Raw genomic sequence first — 23,657 nt, 5'->3', positions numbered from 1 at the left:
CACAGGCAGAGGGAGAAGCAGGCTCCATGCCGGCAGCCTGACGTGGGACTCGATCCCGTGACTCCAGGATCGCGCCCTGGGCCAAAGGCAGGCGCTAAACCGCTGGGCCACCCAGGGATCCCCATACCCTGTTTTATTGATCATTCTTCCCGCACAGTCTGGAACATGGGGAGCACATAACACATGTTTGCTGAACCAATGAAAGTAGGAAGGGCAGTTCCCAGATGTTTTCTCCTCAAGCTTGGGCAAATGTTTGGCCAACTTGATTCACTGCTTCAACCAAAAAAACCTAAGTGTCATCACCAGGGAGGGCTGCCGAAATGTCTCTCATGGTACAGAGGTTTCCACTCTGAACTCCTGACCACAGTGCTCAACAGGCTTTCCACGCCGCCCCGCACACCTGCTATTATTTCAGGCCCACTTCATCTACCTCCCTCCACCAATACCTACTTGGAGCCTTCCGCAATCTCCAGCCACTTAATTCTTCATTCTTCCTACCTGCACTTCAAGAAGTCCTCCCTGACCTGTGCCAAGTTAAGTCTCCCTATTTTAAACCACTGTAGTACCACTTACCTTTTCCCTTGTGGCATCTATCACAGCTCCCAGTTTACATTTATTTGCGTCATTATACATGAACTTCTCACATTAACGGTATCTGAATGGTTGACTCGTTAACTGTTACATCATTATTACGTTTGCTTGCATCATTATTAACACATATCATCGTGCTGGCGGCGGGCTCCCTGACTGTAAGCTCCAACAGAGCAGGGCTCCTGTTTTTTGTTCAATCTTGGGTTCAACACAGTTGACGCATAACTGATGCATAGCCGTTGCTCAGCCAATTCCTCACCTCTAGAACTCTCTGTCTAGTGGGGCCGTAGGCCTACACGTATCAAGGCATGGCAGAGGCTTTCTAAAGTCCGAGGGAATTGTGCAGCGCCCCAACCCCAGGGCCTTGCTAAAGGGCTTGCTTTGCAAAGGGCGAAACCCCGTAGCGACGGTTTTGGGAGGCAGCAGGACCCCGCCCCTTTACAACAGCGAAGCCAAACGAGCTCCCCGAAGTTAAGCTCTAAACTGCGTTTCTGGAGCAGACACTCCGCCTGCCGCAGAGGCTGGCGCTGCTGCAGGGCAGGACCTGGAATGAGCCCTGCAAATATCCGGCGCGCGGAGCCGGGCGTGCCAGCTGGAGGCTGCGCCGGGACTGCCCCCTCGCTTCTCCCGCGCGCAGCCCGGCCGGACCGCTCCACTCCCTCCCTCCGCTGCAGGGGGGGAGCCCGGCGCCCCCGCGCTGGCCGCCGCCCCGGGCCGCGCCCCCCCGCAGCCCCCGTGTCACGCCGCGGGCGCGGCGGAGTTCACCGGCCGCGGACTTCGGTCGGAGCCCCGAGGCTCGCAGCCCGGGGCCGCGGCGCCGAGTGGGCGGCGCGGCGCGCTCCCCCCCGGCCCGGGCGCCGAGTGCGCCCCTCCCCCGGCCCGCCGGAGCTCGGGCGCAGCGCGCGGGCTGCGCGGCCGCGGGGCTTCTGCGTGCGCCGGGCCCGTGGCGAGCCGCGTTCCCGGGGCCGCGTGCTCGGAGGAGGCCGCAGCGCGGGTGGGAAGAATGGAGCTGGCGTCCCGCTCCCAGGTGAGGGCCCCGCCGCAGCCCGGCCCGCCTGCGCCCTTGCGCCCGGGCCTCCTCCCCCTCCCCCGCCCGCGCTGGAAACGTGGCCCTCGGCCGCCGCGCTGTGGACCTGGCCGGCCGCGCCCCGCAGGTGTGCGCCCTGGGTCTCGGTGCGCCCGCGGGGCTGGGGAGCCTGGGCGTCGCCTCCGCCCCGGGTGGGGGCCGGGGTGGGGGCCGGGGCGGGGGCGGGGGCCGCGAGCCCCGCGGGGGTGGCCGCGTTTCGTGGGAAGCGCGGGCGGGAGGCGGCGGGGGCGTGGAGCCTGCGTCTGCACCGGGTGGACCCGGCCTGGAGCCCGGGTGGTGCGCGGAGCCCTTCTGGTGCGCGCCCCCTGCTTTCTCCGGGGATTGGCACAGAGATCAGGAAGTTTCAGAAAAGTGTGATATTTTTCTAAAAAAAAAAAGTCGGGAGTCCGGGAGTCCAGTTCAACTTGGATGATGGAGTGTAATTTACAAGGAATTGCTCTTGTATTTGTTCTAGAGCTTTTATGTTTTGCAAGGGATTTGTAACCCTTTGGGAGGGGGAGATGGCAACGTCATGAGACCAAGTTAAAAAACAAAAAAAAGCAAAAAAAAAAAAAAAAAGAAAAGAAAAAACCCGAGATCACAAACCGTAAACACAGCGGGACCCCGATTACGCTTTATGGTTCTAACTAGGTTTTTAAAGTCTCGTTAACAAACACTTGAGAGAAGCCCCCCCCTCCATCCCCGTCCCCCCTGTTCCAGTGGGCGGTGGGAATGTGGACGTGACTTCAGTTTTCTGTTTTACTTCTTAAAAGAGCTTTTCCTTACTTTCTAGTAACGAACGTACCTAGTATCTTCAGAGGTAAGCAGTACCAAGTTTTTTCAAATGGACTAAAAATAAAACTTTTAGAGGGGGAAGGAAGCAACTTGTGGGAGCCCGAGAGGCTTTGTGTGACGGTTGGGTCCCCCCCCCCTTGTGTTTGTGAGTGCCTTTGACTCACCGCTTGCACTTTATCTTGGACTGGTGCTTCACCTCTTCTCCACCTGGGTGCTGGGCCTTGGAGGCGGGGATCCGATCCGGGCGTTGGCCTTGGGAGAGCGAAGCGACCCAGAAGCGACCCCGCGAGTCAGTGGTGCCTAAGCTCGGGCCGCTGTCACCTGCCTGGGTCCCGGCGCAGATGAAAGCAGAGCCACCCGTGGTCGCTTTGGCTATTGAGTGATATCCTAAAGGCCTCCTGGAAGTAGACATTTGAGAAAAAATTGTTGTGCATGTTGAGAGAGTACTATTTTTCATTTTCCCCAAATGAAGGGAGGTATTTAAAAGCAAGGAAAAAAAAAAAAAAACGACAAGAGTACGAATAAGAAGGACCTTGAGACAGGCTTAGTTTTTTGTTTTATTTTCCACTGACCTTGACCATATAGGTTTAGCCTCCTCTGCTTCTGGGAGGCTTGGGTTTCTCTAGGACTTAACCCTTTCTGCAAGGAGCCTTGCGGCCCATGTGAGTTTCATCCGAAAATGTTTCTTGAGGGGATCCCTGGGTGGCGCAGCGGTTTGGCGCCTGCCTTTGGCCCAGGGCGTGATCCTGGAGACCCGGGATCGAATCCCACATCAGGCTCCCGGTGCATGGAGCCTGCTTCTCCCTCTGCCTGTGTCTCTGCGCCTCTCTCTCTCTCTCTGTGACTATCATAAATAAAAAAAAAAAAAAGAAAAGAAAATGTTTCTTGAGAACATGAGCTGGAAACCTGTTGTTCTGCTCCACCTGTACTTCCACCACTTAACTACACAGTTCATGTTTAGATTTAAAATGTCCCGGAATGTGTCGTCGGGAGTGAACGTTTTACCTTCAAATAATAAGGCTAATTTTTGGTACCTCTAAAACGTTAAATAAACTATTTACCGGGTGGGGGTAATCCGCAAATTATATCTGTCCCATTATACACTAATTAGGGCAAATTACTGTATGTAAGATGATCAGGTCCCCCCCCCCTTTCCAAAGACCTAATTGACAGCACAAATTAAGATGCGTGATGATTTTTCCAGTGGAAATGTTCCTGTTCATCATAATTTAAATGTGAGCAGATTATAGTCTCTTTAAATTAGTGGAGAGGTTCAATGGGGTGGGCAGGTGACTGCAAATAACAGCACTTAATGAACGTTTCAGGCACAGCAAGATGTTAAATTCATGTGGTTCTACCCTGTACCCCGGCCTTATGAATAAAGCAGTGTGATGCACCGCCTGAAGCGGCATTAGTGCACAGTGGCTTTTAGTCTCACACATATACTAAATATAATTTCCATCCCTCGGAAGGGGCACAGCCGGAACCGGTTCCAGCAAAGCAGCTTAGGCCCCATGTTAGGGGAAGACCGTGTTTTAAACTGAAGTCCTTTCTAGCTTCTGCTTTTTTGCAACCCTCCCTCCCCCCAACCCCAGTGTCTTGGATTTGATGTCCAGCTGTGTGGGACCACACCTCCTGTGGGTGTAGACCTTGTTGGGCTGACCACTGTTGTCTTTGTGCCTTTTTGTGCAAGGGTAAGATTAATACCCCATGAAGGCGAGAGAGCTTTCTGAGAGCTCGCAGCCGTGCAGCTTAGAATTGCTGGAGGATCAGACTGCTTCAGCTTCCTAGCAGAGGAATCAGAAAGTCCTGGATGTCGGTGTTACCCTTTTACTAAACTGTTCTTGCTCTAGGGTGCAGGTTGGACCCTGCACCCTGCAGAAGGAAATGAGGCTAAACTGTTTCAGGAATAAGCATGGAGTTTGGGATTGAAGTGGTAAAGAGGAATTTGTCTGGTATGGACCTCATAGCTACAGAGTATACTCTCTGGTTCTCTGACTTCATGTCTGTGTCCAGAGCTTCAGAAGCTGCTTGGGCAGGCCGGGGGTGGTGGTGGTGGTGGTGGTGGTGGTGTGTGTGACTTCTTGGAAGGACAGCACAATAATTTGCCATTTTAATGTCCCATATTTAAAAAAGACTGGTGGGTGGTGGGTTTGATGTATTTCTGACAATCGCATCCATAGAAGAACTGAATTCTGAGTAATGAGAAATTTCAGAGATCACAGCAATTCTGATCTGGGCAGGTACGCAGGACAAAAATCCGTGAGATAATTGTGTGACTTAAAACCACTTTATCGGGATGCCTGGGTGGCTCAGCGGTGGAGCGTCTGCCTTCAGCCCAGGGCGTGATCCTGGAGACCCAGGATCGAGTCCCACATCAGGCTCCCTGCATGGAGCCTGCTTCTCCCTCTGCCTATGTCTCTGCCTGCCTCTTTCTGTGTCTCTCATGAATAAATAAATAAAATCTTTAAAAAAAAAAAAAACCACTTTATGACTATTACAGTAAACTAATGAGAGGTCAAAAAAGCCATTCAAATGGAACAGGCGTGTTCATTTTAAACTGTTCTTGCGAGTTCTGCTTTACCCATCAGCACTTTCTCTGAGCTACAGTTTAGAATTTTTACCTCCAAGATACGATTTTGTTTCATAAAAGACCTAGCTTTATTCACCAACGTGGGATTGACAGAGGCTGATGGAGGAGGGATAGAGATAAGAAAATATTAGTAGGATCATTTTATTTTCTTTTTGGAAAGCAGTGGTTTCTGAATGCTTTATTTATTTTACTTGAAGTTTTTAATTTTAAATCCTGTATCATTAACAGTGTTTATTAGTTTCAGGTGTACAGTATAGGGAACCAACAGTGTCTGTACGTACATCAGTCAGAGCTCATCATGAGATGTGCGCTCTTAATCCCCGTCACCTCTTTGATCCATTCTTCCCCCAGCTTCCCTCCGGTAACCATCAGTTTGTTTTCTCTCTGAATGTTTTTAAATAGGACCACGCAGAGGCATATTTGGTAAATATAGCTGAAGATAGACACGCAGAATACTTGGTCTTCCACGGTGGTAAATGCTACCTTCTGTATTCGGTGCAAAAATACCCGGTGGAGTCTCAAGGTTAGAGGGGCCAGAGTTCGGGTGTAGACAGCTGATGGCTTCCTGCCTGTGCTTCTTCATAATCGCCAGCTGATGACGGAGGGGCTCCCTGACTGGGCTAGTCTGTTTGTCAGGTGTTCTTTGAGCACTTTCTGTGTGCTGGATATTACAGTCATTCTGGAACTCCTTGCCTCTTCTGCCTTTGCTGGAACTCAGCTGGCTTTTGCTGTGCTATGGAGGCCTACAAGTCCTTGGGGTTTGGGGAATGGGAGAAGACCTTAAGAGCCACCCTCCTGCCCCCCATGGAAACTATCCTTTCCTTTTATCAGATTTGATCCTCGCTGTAGTTCTGAAGTGTCTTGTATTAACTCTGTTTTAAAGATAAGGTGAACTAGAGTGATTTGCTCTGGGCAACCCAGCCAGGAAGGGGCTGAGCCAGGATTTTGTCTTCAGAGCCAATGCCTGACTTGCCACTGGACTCACGAGATCTCGGCAAGGCACAATTTTGCAAGTTGGCAAGGTTGGGCAGTCACTTCACTGAAGTAGCGTTAGGAGGATTGAAATCTCTGTCCACCTTCTAGTGCCATTGAATTAATCCAGGGCGGGCAGCCCCGGTGCTCGGCGGTTTAGCTCCACCTTCAGTCTAGGGCGTGATCCTGGAGACTCGGGATTGAGTCCCCTGTTGGGCTCCCTGCATGGAGCCTGTCTCTGCCTCTCTCTCTCTCTCTCTCTCTCTGTGTGTCTCTGAGTCTCTATGAATAAATAAAAAAAAAATCAATGAATTAATCCAGGACATGCTAAGTATAATGTATTATTTAAATATGAGGGGTTGTTAGCACTCTGGGATTTTCTCATAATACCTTTGCTCCTCCCTTTAGCTAGAAGGGCTGAGCATTAATAGCAGCTGGTTCTGGTTCTTTTTTTTTTTTTTTTTAATTTTTATTTACTTATGATAGTCACACAGAGAGAGAGAGAGGCAGAGAGACAGGCAGAGAAGCAGGCTCCATGCACCGGGAGCCCGACGTGGGATTCGATCCCGGGTCTCCAGGATCGCGCCCTGGGTCAAAGGCAGGCGCCAAACTGCTGCGCCACCCAGGGATCCCTGGTTCTGGTTCTTTTTAGACACTGACCAGATTAGTCTTTGGACAGGCTTCTTTTGATACTGTGTAAAAGCCAGCATGGGAATATGAATAAGATCCAGAAAGCTTTTACATAGCAATGATATATAGATGAATTTTGTATTGTACAAGTACTAGAATACTGTTCATAGAAGCTGAAATAAAATAGTTGGCACTAGTGCCCTACCTCCCCTACTCTCTGGGTGTCATTTTCTAGATCTTTCCCATCCAGTGTTTGCTTGTGTTTAGTTACCGTTTTTTGCCTAATTTTGCAGTATGATGGCAGTTAGAATTCTGCTGTCTTTAGCACTGTCCGTGCCATTTCTGGGTAGCTCAGAGTTCATGGTTTTCATTTTTAATGACTGCAGCATTTCACTGAAGGGTAAGTGTTTTATATACTGTTGAAAAATTTTTGCTTTATTAGAAAGACTTTATTAGAAGGAACTTTACAATAAATGTCTTGTGGTGGTACGTGCCTCGTGTTGGAGTCCAGGCTGTTTTTAATTATCATGTATTTAACTATCTCCCGAAAGGAATGTGCCTACTTTGCAGTGGATGGGAGTCTCTGATGGATGTTTTTTCTCCTGTATTGTGCTGTGTTAGCTAAGAGGAGTGTTGGCTCAGGGTAGAACCCGGGCTCATGATAACTGGACTAAAACATTGTTTTATTCCTTAAATTAGAGCACCTGGCAGTGTATTTTTAGTTTAAGGGAATGTGGAGAGTAGTCTTAGAGGTGTGTTCTTTAGCATCTAGGAAATGAGCAGATGCAAGCACGTGCTAACGGATGCAGTGCCTGTGGATTGGGCTGTCCTGGAATTTTGCAAGTTGGTCACGTGGATGTGGAAGGGCAGAGATAGCCTGCTCTTAGCTCCTCTCCTGTATGGCACTGAATCACTTTGTTTTGCCTTCTTTTGTATTGCTTATTTCAACTATAAAGCATCTCTTAGATGTCTGAAAATACGTGTTCATCGAAGGTTGGATGTCTAAAGGTAAAACAGTAGGTTCATAATATGGGGTTTCTGAGAGCTAAGAAGAATGTATCTCTGGATCTGGGTGCTGGTTATAATGGGTTCGTGCCGTTTGTAAAACTTTACCAGGCTGTGCGCTTAAGCTATATGCACTTTCTGTTGTACTTAAAACGCTTGAAAAATAGCATGTCAAATCCCTGTGAGTCCTGAAGCCCATGCTTTCAGGCTGCCCAGGGGTGTGGGTGACGACTTCCCAGGTGGCTTGTGCCCTACCAGTTGTACCGATATCCTCAGCACTGGGTGTAGTCCAGGGATCCCTTCCCATAGACCCCCTCTGATGTTGCCCCAAGCCCTCCAGAGCAGCAGCACAGCTGTTTGGGACCCCCCCCCCCCTCCTTTCCCCCATCTTTAAACCTCTGCTTACAGGAGGGTCCTATGTACCTGGAGAGTCCCTTGCATCTGTGATTGAGCTCTGGCATCTGGGTCTTTTGGCACAGAGCCTGGCCTGGCACTGCCTTAGCTGTCTGCCGGCAAAACTTCTCCGTTAGGAGGGCCCTAGCATTTACCCCAAGGTAGTGGGTGGTGACCCTAAATCATGTGGCAGGCCAAAATGATAATTATTCTGATCTGTGCAGGGCCTGGCATATAGCAGGTGTTAAATATTTGTTGGATTGTAAAAAAAAACAAAACAAAAAAAAACACGATAGTTTATGGCTGTCACTGGGTAGCGAGAGGAAGTATGAGTTAGGACAGGTTGCAACATCCTTTAGTGGGGTTTCTCAAATTCTTCTGTTGGACTGATGGCGGAGGCCAGTTCCAGCCTGCCCCAGAGGCCCGGAGGTGCAGCAGCTCCACCCTGTCAGTGCGGGGGGGATTTTTTCATCCGTTTCCAGTTTTATCTTTGAAAGTTAGGCCTACTTTGCATTCTATTCCATAATATATTTTTATTTATTTTAACACAAAAAGGTTTTTTAAAATTATTCTCCTGGGGGAAAACATTCCCCCTCCCCTATCCCATCTATGGTCTTGAAAGCCTTCGGGCTGTACTGAGTCCCTCAGTTTGAGAAGCGTAGAACTGCTTGCTGAGTGTAAAATTTAGAGAGCATACCTGTAATAAATCCTGAAGTAGAAAAGCTACCTCCCCGCCTAGTCCCCCACTCCATAATATCTTTGTATTGAAAACTCCACGAGTCTGAGGGGAGTTAAATGGGAAAAGCAAAACAAATCAAAAACACTTCAGTTGATATTGAAATAAATCCCTAAGCGTATTTTTTAAAATGCAAAATATCTAGTGCCTTTATTTTGTTCTTGGTAACACTGGTTTAACATGGAAAGTTAAGAAAAATCAAAGTGTCTTTAAAATTAGTGCTTATTCTTGGGACACCTGGGTGGCTCAGTGGTTGAGCATCTGCCTTTGGCTCAGGGCGTGATCCCGGGGTCCTGGGATCGAGTCCCGCATCGGGCTCCCTGCATGGAGCCTGCTGCTCCCTCTGCCTGTGTCTCTGCCTCTCTCTTTCTCTCTCTGTCTCTCATGAATAAATAAATAAAATCTTAAAAAAAAAATTAGTGCTTATTCTTCATCTTCTCTCACTTGCCTTTTTTTCCCCCCTGACAATTGGTTCCAGGCATTTGTTGTTGTTGTTGTTGTTATTGGGAGAGTTTTTAAATTAAAATAAGGGAAGACAATGGGGTTTCGTCCAGCCATTCCTGCACCTGCCCCGGGGCCTCTGACGTAAAGGCCCTCCTGCTGTTGGTCCACACTGCCCGCTTCAGCGTCTCCCTGCAGGGGGTACCTAGTCCTCACGCCCTTCATCGCCCTTCATTGCACCTAGCGTGTCCTCCTCCTTGGCTGTAACTGGGACCCAAGAAGGGACGCACTCAGGAGCCTGTCCGTTCCCTGCGGCACAGAGCCAGGACCTGAGTGGTGTCAGCAGCCTGCACACGCGTGCCGTTGCAGAGGTTGTTCAGAAGCCTTTTCCCGACGTGCGTGCGTCAAGAGGACCCCTGTATCAGGCCCTGAGGCCTGGGCTGTGGGAGGCACATCCTCCCCCACTGCCCTGTCACCGTGAAGGTCCCTTCAGTGCTGGTCTGGAGTGAGCCCAGGGGCGCTCGCCTGCCCTGAAGGACAGGCCCCTCCTGCCTGGCTGTTGCCCACATTCTTGGTTCTTGCTCCCACCTGTCCGCGCCTCCTCGAGCCGACTCTGCCCTGCAGCTGTGGGCACGAGGCGGCCTCTCTCTCCTGTACCCCTCACCGCCTGGTTGTTGCCCTCCTGCACTTCCCTGATGGTCCCATCTCTTGCAGCACATTGAAATTGTGTTGGAGATGGGACGCCTGGGTGGCTCAGCAACTGAGCTCCCGCCTTCAGCCCGGGGCCTGATCCTGGAGACCCGGGATCGAGTCCCATGTCGGCTCCCTGCATGGAGCCTGCTTCTCTCCTCTGCCTGTGTCTCTGCCTCTCTTTCTCACTCTCTCTTTTTCTGTCTCTCATGAATAAATAAATCTTTGAAATCATTGGAGCATTGTCTCACACTACAGGGCATGGCTCATCCCTCATGGGACTCCTTCGCCTGGTGGTACCCTCGTAGTACTCCACTAAGGAGAACACACTCTCGAGTAACTTTCAGTAATGAACGTGGACATAGCCTGCTCACACAGTGCTTTTAAGTCCTAGTTGGGAAGCTGTCAGGGGTCTGTGCAAATGATCTCTCCTTTTCCTTCTGGGTGTATGAGGGGAATGCATTTTCCTGGTCCTCATAACAGGCAATGTTGTTGGACCTGGTTTGACCTATAAGATGTAAGAAACGTTCTGTGTCACTTCTAGGTGCTGTTTTGTTTTGTTTTAAAGAGAGACAGATGGGTGGGGGAGAGAGGCAGAGGGACAAGGAGAGAGAATCTTAAGCAGGCTCCATGCCCAGCACAGAGCCCAGTGGGGGGCTCCATCTCACAACACAACCCTGAGATCAGGACCTGAGCTAAAATCAGGAATCGGAAGCTTAACCTACTGAGCCCCCTGGGCTCCCCTCAGGTGGAATTTTTAAATGCCAGTGCATCATTTGCCACGTCTCCTTCCCTCTGCTGCTGCATCTGCCAGCCTTCCAGATACTGGTAGCGGTGTCCGCCCAGGGCCTGTGTGGGGACAGTGTGGAAGAGTGTAGAATGCTTCACCTGGCTGGCCCAGGATGCCAGGTCATGAACAAGAGAGAAACCTTTTTTTGTCTCAACCCTTTAAGACTTGGAATTGTTACTGCTTTATAACCTGACATGTCCTGACACACAAAGGCTCTCACGTTTCAGTTGTTCATCCGAGTGAGCTGGGATTGTGGTAGCAGTAGAAATATGTGGGCTGCTTTTCGATTCTAAGTGAATGGGGTCAGGCCAGTGCTCCTGTATTAAGGGTTTGGTGTTCAGGGATGGATAGTGGTGCCCTGTGGTAGGCAGGAGAGTCCCACTGGAAGTAATAGTCGTTCTGTCCAGAATGCTGACAGTACCTGGTTGAAAAACACTGAGAGCAGACTTGTCCAATTTGATAATCAGTCTTTCAGAGTCCAGTGAAATCTTGATGTTGGCTTCATATTTCTTGTCTGCTGACCTTTTTGGAAAAGGAAATCACCCAGCACTTCTCAAGTGGTTTGGCTCACTTCCGTCCCAGGACCTCTGCCAAAACTCCAGGTCCTCTTTTACTCACCTGGAAAAATCTTCTAAGCCCTCTGCATATGCATGTCTGTAAGTTTCTCCTTACATTATCACTTTTTGAAATAACAGTGGTCATTTTTTTTGCGATTTGTTTTGGAAAAATATGCATAACGTATAATTTACTGTTTCACCAATTTTTAAGTATATAATTTGGTGGCATTTGGTACACATTATTGTGCAGCCATCACCTTTGTCCATCTCCAGAACTTTTTCATGATCCTAAACCGAAACTCTGTACCCTTTAAACACTAATCCCTATTTTCCTCTCCCCCTCATCCCGCCACCAATGGTAACCACCATTCTACATTTCTGTGTCTATGAATTTGACTATGCTAGGTACAACGTGAAGTGGAATCAGTATTTATCCTGTTGGGTCTTGTTTATTTCACTCAGTTTAATGTTTTCAAGGTCCGTTCAGGGATGTGTGTGTGTGTGTATCATAATTTCATTCCTTTTTAAGGCTGAATAACAGTGCATTGCATGTATATACCGTGTTTTGTTCATCCATCCATCCATGCCCATTGGGCTGTTGCCACCTTTTGGCTATTGTGAATAATGCTATTGTAAACACTGGTATAAAAATACTTGTTTGAATTTCTGGCTTCAATATTTTTGCACATATACCTAAAGTGGAATTAGTGGGTTATGTGCTAATTCTGTTTGAGTTTTTGAGGAGCTACTGTATTTTTGCCATTGCAGCTGCTTTGTTTCACCTCCCCACCAATGCTGCACAGAGGTTCTAATTTCTCCATATATTCACCGTCACTTAATTTGTTGTTGTTGTTTTATAATAGCCTCCCAATGGATGTGAAGTGGTATCTCATTGTGGTTTTGATTTGCATTTCCCTGATGATTAGTGTTGTTGAGCATCTTTTCAAGTGCTTATTGGCCATCTGTTTATTTTTGGAGAAATGTCTATTTAAGTCCGTTGCTCTTTTAAATTGGGTTTTACTGTTGGTGTTCAGCTGTAGGAGTTCTCTATATATTCTGGATATTAATCCTATATCAGATGTATGATTTGCAAATATTTTCTCCCATTCTGTAGATTCCCCTTTTCAATCTTCTTGATAGTGTCCTTAGATGTACAACAGTTTCTGATTTTGCTGAGGTCTACTTTATGTGTTTTTTTTTTTTTCTATTGGTTGTAGTGCCTTTGGTGTCATATACAAGAAATCATTGCCAAGTCCAGTGTCCAGAACTTTTTCCTTTGTTTTTTTTTTTTATAAGATTTTATTTATTTATTCATGAGAGAGACACACACACACAGAGAGGCAGAGACACAGGCAGAGGGAGAAGCCTGCTCCACGCAGGGAGCCCGATGCCGGACTCGATCCAGGGACCCCAGGATCACATCCCGGGCCGAAGGCAGGCACTAAACTGCTGTGCCACCCAGGGATCCCCTCCTTTATGTTTTTTTAAAGAGTTATGTAGTTTTAGTGTCTAATTTTAGGTCTTGGATATGTTTGTGGTTTTTTTGTTTGTTTTTGTGAGTGGTTGTTTTAAGGTAAGGATCTAGCTTCATTCTTTTGGATGTGGATGTCTAGTATTCCCAGCATCATTTCTTGAAAAGACCATCTTTTCCTCCATCAAACAGTCTTGGCACTTTGTCAGAAATCATTTGTTCATCGTGTATGTGAAGGTTGACTTCCAGGCTCACTGTTTGTTCTAGTGCCCTGGTTTGTATGTCTGTCTTTATGTTAGGACCACACTCTTTAGATTACGGTAGCTTTGCGGTAAGCATTGAAATTAGTAAGTATGAACCCTCCTTCATGTTTGTTCTTTTATTTTTTAAAAGATTTTACTTTTAATCTCTACTCCCAATGTGGGGCTCGAACTCAAAACCCCTGATCAAGAGTTGCATGCTCCACTGAGTCAGCTAGGCACCCCTAGTTCTTCTTAAATATATATATATATATATATTTTTGTTTGTTTGTTTTGTTTTGTTTTGTTATTCTGAGCCCCTTTAGATTCCACCACATGAGTTTTAGGAGGGGCTTTTCTTTGCGAAAAAAATGTCAGGATTTTGATAGAATTGCATTGGATCGATAGATAGCTTTGGGGTTGTATTGCCATGTTCACAATATTTGGTGTTCGATTTGTGAATATGTGATGCTTTTTCATCTGCTTCTGTCTTTAATTTCTTTCAGGGATGTTTTGTAGTTTTCAGTGTAGTCTTTTGCTTGTTGCCTCAGTTAATTCCTGAGTGCTTTAATTCTTTTTGATGCTATGTTAAATGGAAATGTTTTCTTAATTTCCTTTTCAGATTGTTCATTGTTATCATGTAGAAATGCAGCTGATTTTTCTGTGTTGATTTTGTACCTTGTAATATTATTGACTTAGCTAATTAGTGCTCACAGGTTCTGTGGAATCTTTAGGCTTGAGTGTGTGTGTGTGTGTGTGTGTGTGTGTGTATGATCGTGTCACTTGCAAACATAATTTTACTGCTGCTTTTCCAGTTTGGGTGTCTTTTATTTCTTGTATAATTGCTCTGGCTAGAGCTTCAAATACTGTGTTGAATAGAAGTAGTGAAAGTGGGTATCCTTGTCTTATTGCTGATTTTTAAGGGAAAGCTTTCAGTCTTTCATGGTTGAATGTGGGGTTACCTGTTTTTCATGCATGATCTTTATTATGTTGAAATTTCCGTTCATTCTTTGTTGACTGTTGTTTGGCTTGGTTTTTACCATGAGAGGGTGTTGAATTTTGTCACATGCTCTTTCTGCACCTGTGAAGATGATCATGTGTTTTGTTTTCTTCCATTATGTTCATGTGTAGTGTATTACGTTTGTTGATTTTTATATGTTGAAACATCTTGAATACCAGAAATATGGCTCACTCAGTCATCTTGTGTAGTCCTTTTACTATGCTACTGAATTTGGCTTGCTGGTATTTTGTTGAGGATTTTTGCATTGATATTCACAAGGGATGTTGCTCTGTACTTCTCTTGTAGGGTCTTTGTCTCTCTTTGTCATTAGGGTAATACTGGCCTCATGGGATGAGATAAAGAAGTGCTCACGTCTTCAATTTTTTGGAAGACTTTGTGAAGGGTGGGTGTTAATTCTTTAAATATTAAGTAGGATTCACTAAGTGAAGCCATCTGGGTCATGGGATTTACTTTGGGGGGCTTTTGACTACTGATTCACATCCTTAGTAGTTAAAAAAGTCTATTCAGATTTTCCATTAATGAGTCAGTCTTGGAAGGTTGTGGGTTTCTAGGAGTCTTTCCATTTCATGTAGCTAACCCAGTTTGTTGGCATTCAACTGTTTCATAGTACTCTTCAATTATCCTTTTTATTTCTGTAAAATTGGTAGTGATGATCCCACTTTATTTCAGTAATTTTTTTCATAATTAGTCTAGCTAAAAATTGATCAGTTTTGATGTTTTTAGAGAACCCAGTTTTGGTTTTGTTGATATTTCTCTGTTGGTTTTCTGTTCTCTATTTATATCTGCTGTAATCTTCATTATTTCCTGCTTTCTGTTATCTTTGGGTTGAGTTTGCTATACTTTTCTAATTTTATGGTGTAAAATGAGTTGGGTTTGAGAGCTTTTTAATACAAGTGTTTACAGCTTTAAATTTCCCTTTTAGCATTGCTTTCTCTGGGTAGCATACATTTTGGTACATTTTGTTTTCATTTTCACTTGTTTGAAACTATTTTCTAATTTCTCTTTTCATCATTTCTTCTTTGGAGTAACTCTTTGGTTGAATGTGTTTCATTTTCAGGCATTTGTGAATTTGCTAGCCTTCCTTCTGTTACTGATTTCTAGTTCCAGTCCATTCGGAGCAGAAAAGATAATTTGTATGATTTCAGCTGTTTTAAATTTGTTCTGGGGATTCCTGGGTGGCGCAGCGGTTTGGCGCCTGCCTTTGGCCCAGGGCGCAATCCTGGAGACCCAGGATCGAATCCCATGTCGGGCTCCCGGTGCATGGAGCCTGCTTCTCCCTCTGCCTGTGTCTCTGCCTCTCTCTCTCTCTCTCTCTGTGTGACTATCATAAATAAATAAAAATTAAAAAAAATTTATTCTGACTTATTTTGTGGCCTAATATTTGGTCTGTCCTGGGGAGTTTTCCATGTGACCTTGAGGAAAATGTATCCTACTGTGTTGGTTGGGGTGTTCCATATATGTCTGTTAATTCAAATTCGTTTACAATGTTGCTGTTTCTGTTTCCTTATTGATCTTCTGTCTTATTCTATCCATTATTGAAAATGGGTTATTGAAGTCTCCAACTATTATCATACAACTATTTCTCCTTTCATTTCATTTTTTTTTTTTAAGATTTTATTTATTCAGGAGAGAGAGAGAGAGAGAGAGAGACAGAGACACAGGCAGAGGGAGAAGCAGGCTCCATGCAGGGAGCCTGATGTGGGACCCAATCCTAGGACTCCAGGATCATGTCCTGGGCCAAAGGCAGGCGCTCAACTGCTGAACCACCCAGGCATCCTCTCTCCTTTCATTTCTGTCAGCATTTGCTTCATGTGTTTTAGAGCTTTGAATTTTTATGCATGCATATTTTTAATTGTTATGGCTTCTTGGTGAATTGGCCCTTTTATCCATATGCAGTGTCCTTGTAATATTTTTTTACTTAATGTTTACTCTTTGTAATAGTAGTATAGTCATTATATCTCTTTTTGGGTTTCTATTTACATTTGTGTATCTTTTCGTCCTTTCACTTTTCAACCTAAATATCTTTTTGGTATGAAGTGGGTCTTTTGTAGACAGTGTATAGTTGGATTCCATTTTATTTATTCGTCTTTTGATTGTAGAGTCTGATCGTTTGCATTTAAAGTGGTTACTGTTAGGGAACTTTTGCCAGTTTTTTGTTTTTGTTTTCTGTATTCTTCTTATAGCTTTTTTGACCCTCGTTTCCTCCATTACTGCCTATTTTTATGTTTTGTTGATAAATGGCATGTTTTGATACCCTTCTCATTTTCTGTGTATTCTATAGATTTTTTCCCTCTGGTCAGCATAGAGTGTCACATATAACATTCTACAATTGAAGTAATCTGATTTGAATGATACCAGTTTGTCAGAGGCATACAAAAACTCTGCTGCTGTACAGCTCTGCCCCTCTTTTTCTTATTAGTATCACCAGTTACATCTTTATGTATCATACACCACAAAATATAGATTCATCGGTGCATTTTTACATTGCAGAAAAATAAAAACTAAAATTACAGACCAAATTTACGTTAATACCAGTGTTTATATTTTACTTAAAAACTCTATATTTCATATGGCTTTGCTACTCTCTAGTGCCCTTTCATTTCATCTTGAAGGACTCCCTTTAGGATTTCTTGTTAGGCAGTCTGGTACTAATGAACTCTCTCAGCTTTTGTTTATCTGATAATGTTTTCTTTTTCTTTTCTTTTTTTTTGTTTTTTTGTTTTTTTAAAGATTATTTATCTATTTACTCATGATAGGTGTAGAAAGAGAGAGACACACAGGCAGAGGGAGAAGCAGGCTCCATGCCGGGAGCCCGATGCAGGGCTCGATCCCAGAACTCCAGGATCACGCCCTGGGCCAAAGGCAGGCGTTAAACTGCTGAGCCACCAGGGATCCCCTGATAATGTTTTCATTTTTCTCATTTTTGAAGGACAGGTTTGCCAGATAGAGAGTTCTTGGTTGACAGTTTTTTCTTTTGGTGCTTTAAATCTATCATTCCATTGCCTTCTGGCCTCCAAGGTTTCTGCTGAGCAATCGGCTGACAGTCCTTTTGAGAATTTCTTGTGTGTGATGAGTTGCTTATTTCTGGCTGCTTTCAATATTCTCTTTGTCTTTCACTGGTTTAGTTAAAGTGTGTCTCAGTGTGGGTCTCGGGTTTATCCTCCTTGGTTTATTAAGCTTCAAGTTTTCCGTCAAAATTCCGGAGTTTTCAGTCGTTATTTTGTCAAATAATCGCTCTGATTCTTTGTTCTGTCTCCTCAATTTGATTTTGAACTTCTCTAATGACATTTTCTGTTTGGGTATTGTATTTTTTAACCTCCAGAATTCCTGTTCATTTTAATAAGTTCTCCTTGTCAGTATCATTTTGCTTATCCAGTTGACCCTGAATGACACAGATTGGGACTGTGTGGGTCCACTATGCATGGATTTGTTTACAATATAGTATTATAAATATATGGTCCTTATGACTTTCTTAACATTTTCTTTTCTCTAGTTTATTGAGAGAATACAATGTATAACACACAAACCATGTTAATGGACTGTTTGTGTTCTTGTCAAGGCTTCTAGTCAGCAATAGACTATTAAATTTTGGGGGAGTCAAAAGTTACATGTGGATTTTCAACTGTATGGGGGGGGTCAGTGCCCCTAACCCAAGGGTTCAGGGGCTAACTGTATATCATTTTCCTGATTTGTGTGTGTGTGCGTGCGTGTGTGTGTGTGTGTGTGTGTGTGTGTGTTTTCCTTTTGTTCTTTGAGCATAGTTAAGGCAGTTGTCTTTATTTCTTTGCATGTCTTTGATCCTTTGTTGAAAAGTGGGTGTTTGAGGAAATAGCCACCTCTTCTAGTCTTTGCAGACTGGCTCTGTGCTGGGGAAGTCATTCATTGATTAGCTGGGTATGCTGTGAGCTTGGAAACTTAAAGTCTTGTCAGATCTTTGCTGAGCATGTGCCCGGCCTGGTGTGAGGTTTTCTTACTTTCCAGATGTACACAGCTGCTTTGAATGCCTTGGTTTCCCAAGGAGTCTTTTTTTTTTTTTATTTTTAAGAATTTATTTATTCATAAGAGACACAAAGAGAGGCAGAGACATAGGCAGAGGGAGAAGCAGGCTCCCTATCGGGAGCCTCATGTGGGACTCGATCCCAGGACCCTGGGATCACACCCTTAGCCAAAGGCAGAAGCTCAACTATTGAGCCACCCAGGTGCCCCTCCCAAAGAGTCTTCCCCATGCTTCTCTTGGGGCTTTGGGTGGTCCCTTGTATTTCTTCATTTGTCAACTCAACTCTAGCCTCAGCCTTTTGTCAGTCTGTAGTCCCCTGCAACTTTTGTGAGCAATGGCTGGAGCTTCTTGTTTTGGAGCTGAGTTAGGTGAGGGAGGACCATTCCCTTCAGGAGGTCCCCACTTGGTTTGAATGTTGCAGTCAGTGTCCGCTTGGGTCTCTCTACTTCAAGGAACCTGGGAAATGGGCTGCAGCATCCTCTGGATCATCCTCCACCGTGGAGGGGGACCAGCAAAAGCAAATGAAAATGCTACATAATTTCTTACCATTTTGAAGGTGACTTTTTCCTGATTGGACATTTTCTTGGTTGCCGTAGACCTTTTATCATTTTCCAGAGTTCCTATAAGATTAGTTTAGCCAGTTTGTTGTTGTTTGTCTCCTTGTGGGAATGAAAGCTTGGAGCTTTCTAGTTCACCGTTTTGATGATGTCACTCCCTGTTTGCTATTTGGATAAATTTTCTAAAGCTTTTAAGATACAGAGAAAAATTAAAGCCAACAGTTATTAAGAAAATAAATTGTTTATTGTATACTAGGTATTCTATTGAACATTTTACATATATTATCTTATTTAGTTATCAAAGTAATTACATAAAAACTACTCCTTACATTTGCAAATGAGGAAACTGGGCCTTGGTCACTCAACTTCTTCACTGAGCCATGAATGCAAACAAGGCAGTCTGACTTAAAAACAACAGCAGCGCACCTCTTTACTACTCTGCTGACATTCATAATCTCCTTCTCCAGAAATCATTGCTATTAATTATCTTAGGTGTAACCTTATAATTCATTTCTGTTGCATTAATGCCTATTTATGATCATACTTTTTTTTAATCCACTGGGTAAATATACTTTATTCAACAGATACTTGAGTTCTACTCTATGCTGTCCACTGTTTTAGGCTCTGACACAGTGAGGAACAAACCCAAGCCCCTGTCCTCATGGCTTAATTTGTGGGAGAGGCAGACAATGAATGAGTAAATTTAAGTTATATAATGTCAGATAATAATAAATGGACTGAGAAAGTAGGGTAAAGGGAAGGAAAGGTAGTTATTTTTGGGTAGTGTGTTAGGATAGACAAGGCTTGCTGAGGAGAAGAGACTGGTGCAGGGAGACCTGAACAGAGTGGGCAAAGGCCTGAGGCAGGAGTGTGCATGGTCCTTTCAAGAAATAGCAAAGGGAGGGTGCTTGGGTGACTCAGTTGGTTGAACATCCGATTCATGATTTCTGCATAGGTCATGATCTCTGGGTTGTGGGAACACACCCCATGGGGTGTCGGCTGGTGATTCTCTTCCCTTTCCCTCTCGGGGGAAAAAAAAAGAGCAAAGGCGTTGTAGGGACTGGAGGCCATTGAGTAGGCATAGTGGAAAGGAATGAGGCCCCGGAGAAAGCCATGGTGGGAATGTAGGGTTTTACTTTTCAGTGTGATAGGCCAGTGAGGACTGGGGTGTATGTGGAAGGGTAGAGGTCTAATTCAGGAGACTCTTCTGCTGCTATGCAGACACGGGCCTGTAGAGGGAGCTCTGGGAAGCGCTTCACTGTGTGGCCAGTTGCGGCCCTGATGTGGAGCTGTATTCTACATTCTAAATATGATTTTCAGTGTTTAGTAAACCACTTGGCTACTTTTACACAATTTTAGACAAATTTGAATAGTAGAATAGTAAGTCTTTAATGAGTTTAGGTTTAAAAAAAATTTAGGTGAAATTCACATCATGTCAAATTAACTGTTTTTAAAGGATTTTATTTATTGGGGGGGAGGGGGGAGGCGAGGAGGGGTAGGGGCAGAGGGAGAGGGAGAAGCAGACTCTTTGTGAAGCAGGGAGCCTGACGCGGGACACGATGCCAGGACCCTGAGAATCATGACCTGACCTGAAGGCAGATGCTTAACCCACTCAACCACCCAGACTCCCCACAAATTAACCATTTTAAAATGAACAAATCATGGGGCCTTTTGTGTCTTATTTAGTATAATGCTTTGCAGGTTTGCCTACATCGTAGTGTGGATCGATACTTCATTCTTTTTATACCTGAATAATATCCCATTATATATTGTATATACTACAATTTCTTATTCATTTGTGATGGACCTTTTGGGTGTTATAAATAGTACTGCTATTAACATGCACACATATCTGAAATACTTTTTTGCAGTTCTTTGAATTATATACCTGAGAGTGAAATTGCTGGGTCAGATAGGAATTCTGTGTTTGACTTTTTTTTTTTTTTTTAAATATTTTATTTATTTATTCATGAGAGAGAGAGAGGCAGAGACATAGGCAGAGGGAGAAGCAGGCTCCATGCAGGGAGCCCAATGTGGGACTTGATCCCGGGTCTCCAGGATCACGCCCCCGGCCAAAGGCAGGCGCTAAACCGCTGAGCCACCCAGGGATCCCCCTGTGTTTGACTTTTTGAAGAACCACCAAAGTGTTTTCCATAGTGGTTAAACCGATTACATTCTTACTAACTATATACAAGTGTTCTGGCTTCACGTATATGAGATGCACAAGAGTACATCTTCTCCAACACTTTTTCCCTATGATTTTTGGACCCTAGAGGATGTGAAGTGGTATCTTGTATTTTTTTTTTTATTTGCATTTCCCTAATGACTAATGATGTTGAACATCTTTTCATATATTTATTGTCCATTTGTGTGTGTGTGTGTGTATTTTTGGGGGGTGGGATGAGGGAAGAGATATATATCAAGTCCTTCATACATTTTTGATTGGCTGATTTTTATAGTGACATTGTAGATCTTTATATATGCTAAATGCTGGATCCTTATCACTTACATGTTTTGTTATTTTTCCCATTCAATAGGTTGCCTTTCACTTTCTTGACAATGTTCTTTGAAGAGAGATATTTTTAGTTCTGATGAGGTCCAGTTTAATATGTCTTTTTCTTTTGTTGCTCATTCTTTTGGCCTCATAGTAAGTTTAGGCTTTTTGATTGAATTAAATACTAATTAATAGGTAATTATTTTATTGAAAGATAGCATTTGCCTAGAATGTCATTTGTAGGGGTACGAATGAGCTGTGTGCCCTTGAGTAAGTAGGCTAAGGTTTGTTCCTTTTTGAGGGGAAGTGCTCCAACGATGGATGAGAGCTCGTCATACTTTGGTAATCCTTGACTTATGATCCTCATAGCTATTAATAAATAGTTGATGTACTCCATCACCCTGAGTTGAGCTGTATTTTCTGGAAGTTTTTAAATCTCACTGAATATACCTTTTTTTTTTTTTTTTTTTTTTTTAAAGATTTTATTTATTCATGAGAGACAGAGAGAGAGGCAGAGACACAGGCAGAGGGAGAAGCAGGCTCCACGCAGGGAGCCCGACGTGACGTGGGACTCGATCCCGGGTCTCCAGGATCACACCCCGGGCCAAAGGCGGCACTAAACCGCTGGGCCACTAGGACTGCCCTCACTGTATATGCTTTAAAAACTACCCTGTTGTAGATGTACATGAGTACGCTTTTGTTTGGAAACCTCAGGCCTGTCTGTCCTCACACCAGTTCTGTGTAAGAGAGCTTGTCTTGTCACATCCTCCCTGTCATCAAGTGGGCCCTCCACTGCCAATGTATTGCTGAATTGCTAGTTGAGAAGGAAACTTGTCTTAATTTCTCTTGCTTTCATTACTTAGAGAGATTGAAGATTTAAAATATGTTTTAAGCCTTTTCTGTGTTTCCTTTTTAGTTAAATTTATTTTACCTATTTTATCTGACTCTTGGAACATTTCATTTTGTATGAGCTTTTCAGTAACAATTTGTCTATTTGTGGCAGATCTTTTCTCCAACTTTTGTTTCTTTCTAAAATTTTTTTTTAAGATTTTATTTTATTTATTTATTTGAGAGACCGCATGAGCAGGGGAAGAGGGAGAGGGAGAAGCAGGCTTCCTGCCAGGCCAGAAGCCCAATGTGGGGCTCTATCCCAGGACCCGGGATCATGATCTGAGCCGAAGGCAGACACTTAACCAAGTGAGTCACCCAGGTACCCCTAAATTTTTTTCTTTTAAGGACTTTAAAACTGATCCATGATACTACTTTTTCCCATTTTAATCTCCTTTATGTTGGTGCTTAAAGTCTTCCTCCTGCAGGGGCCAGCTGCATATTCACATGAATTATATTCTCCTTTGTGGTTTATTTTTTTTTTAACTCTTTGATCTTCTGATTTGTCGTATCAGGAGAGAAGCAAAATGGACTGTTTTTATTTACCTCAAATAGGCAGTTTTGCCAGCATCATTTATTGATATGATGACATCATCTCTTTCTCATTGATTTGTGGCGTTTTCCTATCAAATTTTAATTATATGTGCTAGGATCCATTTCTAGGCAATCTTTATGTTCCACTGTTCCTGCATCGTTTTCTTTTTTCTTTCTTTTCATGTACAGTAAAATTCATCTTTTTCAGTGTTCAGTCCTATGAGCTTTTTGTGTAGTCACTATCACAATTGATTTTATCTCTTCTCAAAAAAAATTCCCTCTGACCTCTAGCGTCAGACAGCCATTGATGTGTGTTCTCTCTCCTCTCATTTTGCCTTTTCCAAAATGTCACATAAGTGGAATCAGACAATATGTAGCCTTTCTTACTAGGCCTAATGCATTTGAGATTTATCTGTGGTATTGTGTCTATCGATACTTCATTCTTTTTTATTGCTAGCAGTAGTCTGTGGAATGGATGGACCGTGTTTTGTTTATCCATGCCCTAGCTGGTTTGGTTTGTTGGGAATAAAATTGCTGATAACAAGTTTTTTGTAAACATAAGTTTTTATTTCATTTGGGTAAACACCTAGGAGAGGGATTGCTGGATCATGGGGTAAGAGTATATGTGACGATATGAGAAGCTGCCACCTTGTTTTCCAAAGTGGCCCTACTGTTTTTTTGCGTTTCCACCACCCATTTTTGAGAGTGCTAGTTGGTCCAAATCCTTTCAGTCAGTACTTGGTATTGTCATGTTTTCCTAAGCAATTCTGATAGGTAGATAATCGTATCTCATCATAGTTTTTTTTTTTTTTTTTAATTTATGATAGTCACACAGAGAGAGAGAGAGAGAGAGAGAGAGAGAGAGAGGCAGAGACACAGGCAGAGGGAGAAGCAGGCTCCATGCACCGGGAGCCCAATGTGGGATTTGATCCCGGGTCTCCAGGATCGCGCCCTGGGCCAAAGGCAGGCGCTAAACCACTGTGCCACCCAGGGATCCGTCATCATAGTTTTAATTTGCATTTCCCTATTGGCTGTGGATGTCCCACATCTTTTCCTGTGCTTATCTGCCATTCCTGTACCTTTGGTAAAGTGTCTGCTCACATGTTTTGTCCCTGTTTAAATTGGGTAGTTTTTATTATTGAGTTTTGAGGGTTCTTTATATATTTTGGGTACAGGTCCTTTATTTGGTGTATGGTT

The 23,657-nt window shown here is 44.2% G+C and overlaps 1 protein-coding gene across 2 annotated transcripts in view; it reads left to right on the top strand.

Annotated features, from left to right (window-relative positions):
- Window positions 1-1,493: 1,493 nt before the first annotated feature.
- CDCA7L (cell division cycle associated 7 like) overlaps window positions 1,494-23,657 on the top strand; it is a 50,372-nt gene continuing 28,208 nt past the window's right edge. The window contains exon 1 of one of the 2 annotated variants that reach the window (XM_038557076.1): window positions 1,494-1,618. In XM_038557076.1, coding sequence (XP_038413004.1) covers window positions 1,595-1,618 — 24 coding nt within the window. In that variant the 5' untranslated portion in view covers window positions 1,494-1,594. Of the gene's footprint in view, window positions 1,619-2,459; window positions 2,478-23,657 lie in introns of those variants that run through there. The other variant, XM_038557077.1, reaches the window with a different exon arrangement.

Source organism: Canis lupus, chromosome 14, assembly GCF_011100685.1.
Source record: "Canis lupus familiaris isolate Mischka breed German Shepherd chromosome 14, alternate assembly UU_Cfam_GSD_1.0, whole genome shotgun sequence".
Classification (NCBI taxonomy): domain Eukaryota; kingdom Metazoa; phylum Chordata; class Mammalia; order Carnivora; family Canidae; genus Canis; species Canis lupus.
The sequence above is the reverse complement of the archived record's forward strand: the minus strand, read 5'-3'. Positions and strand labels throughout refer to the sequence as shown.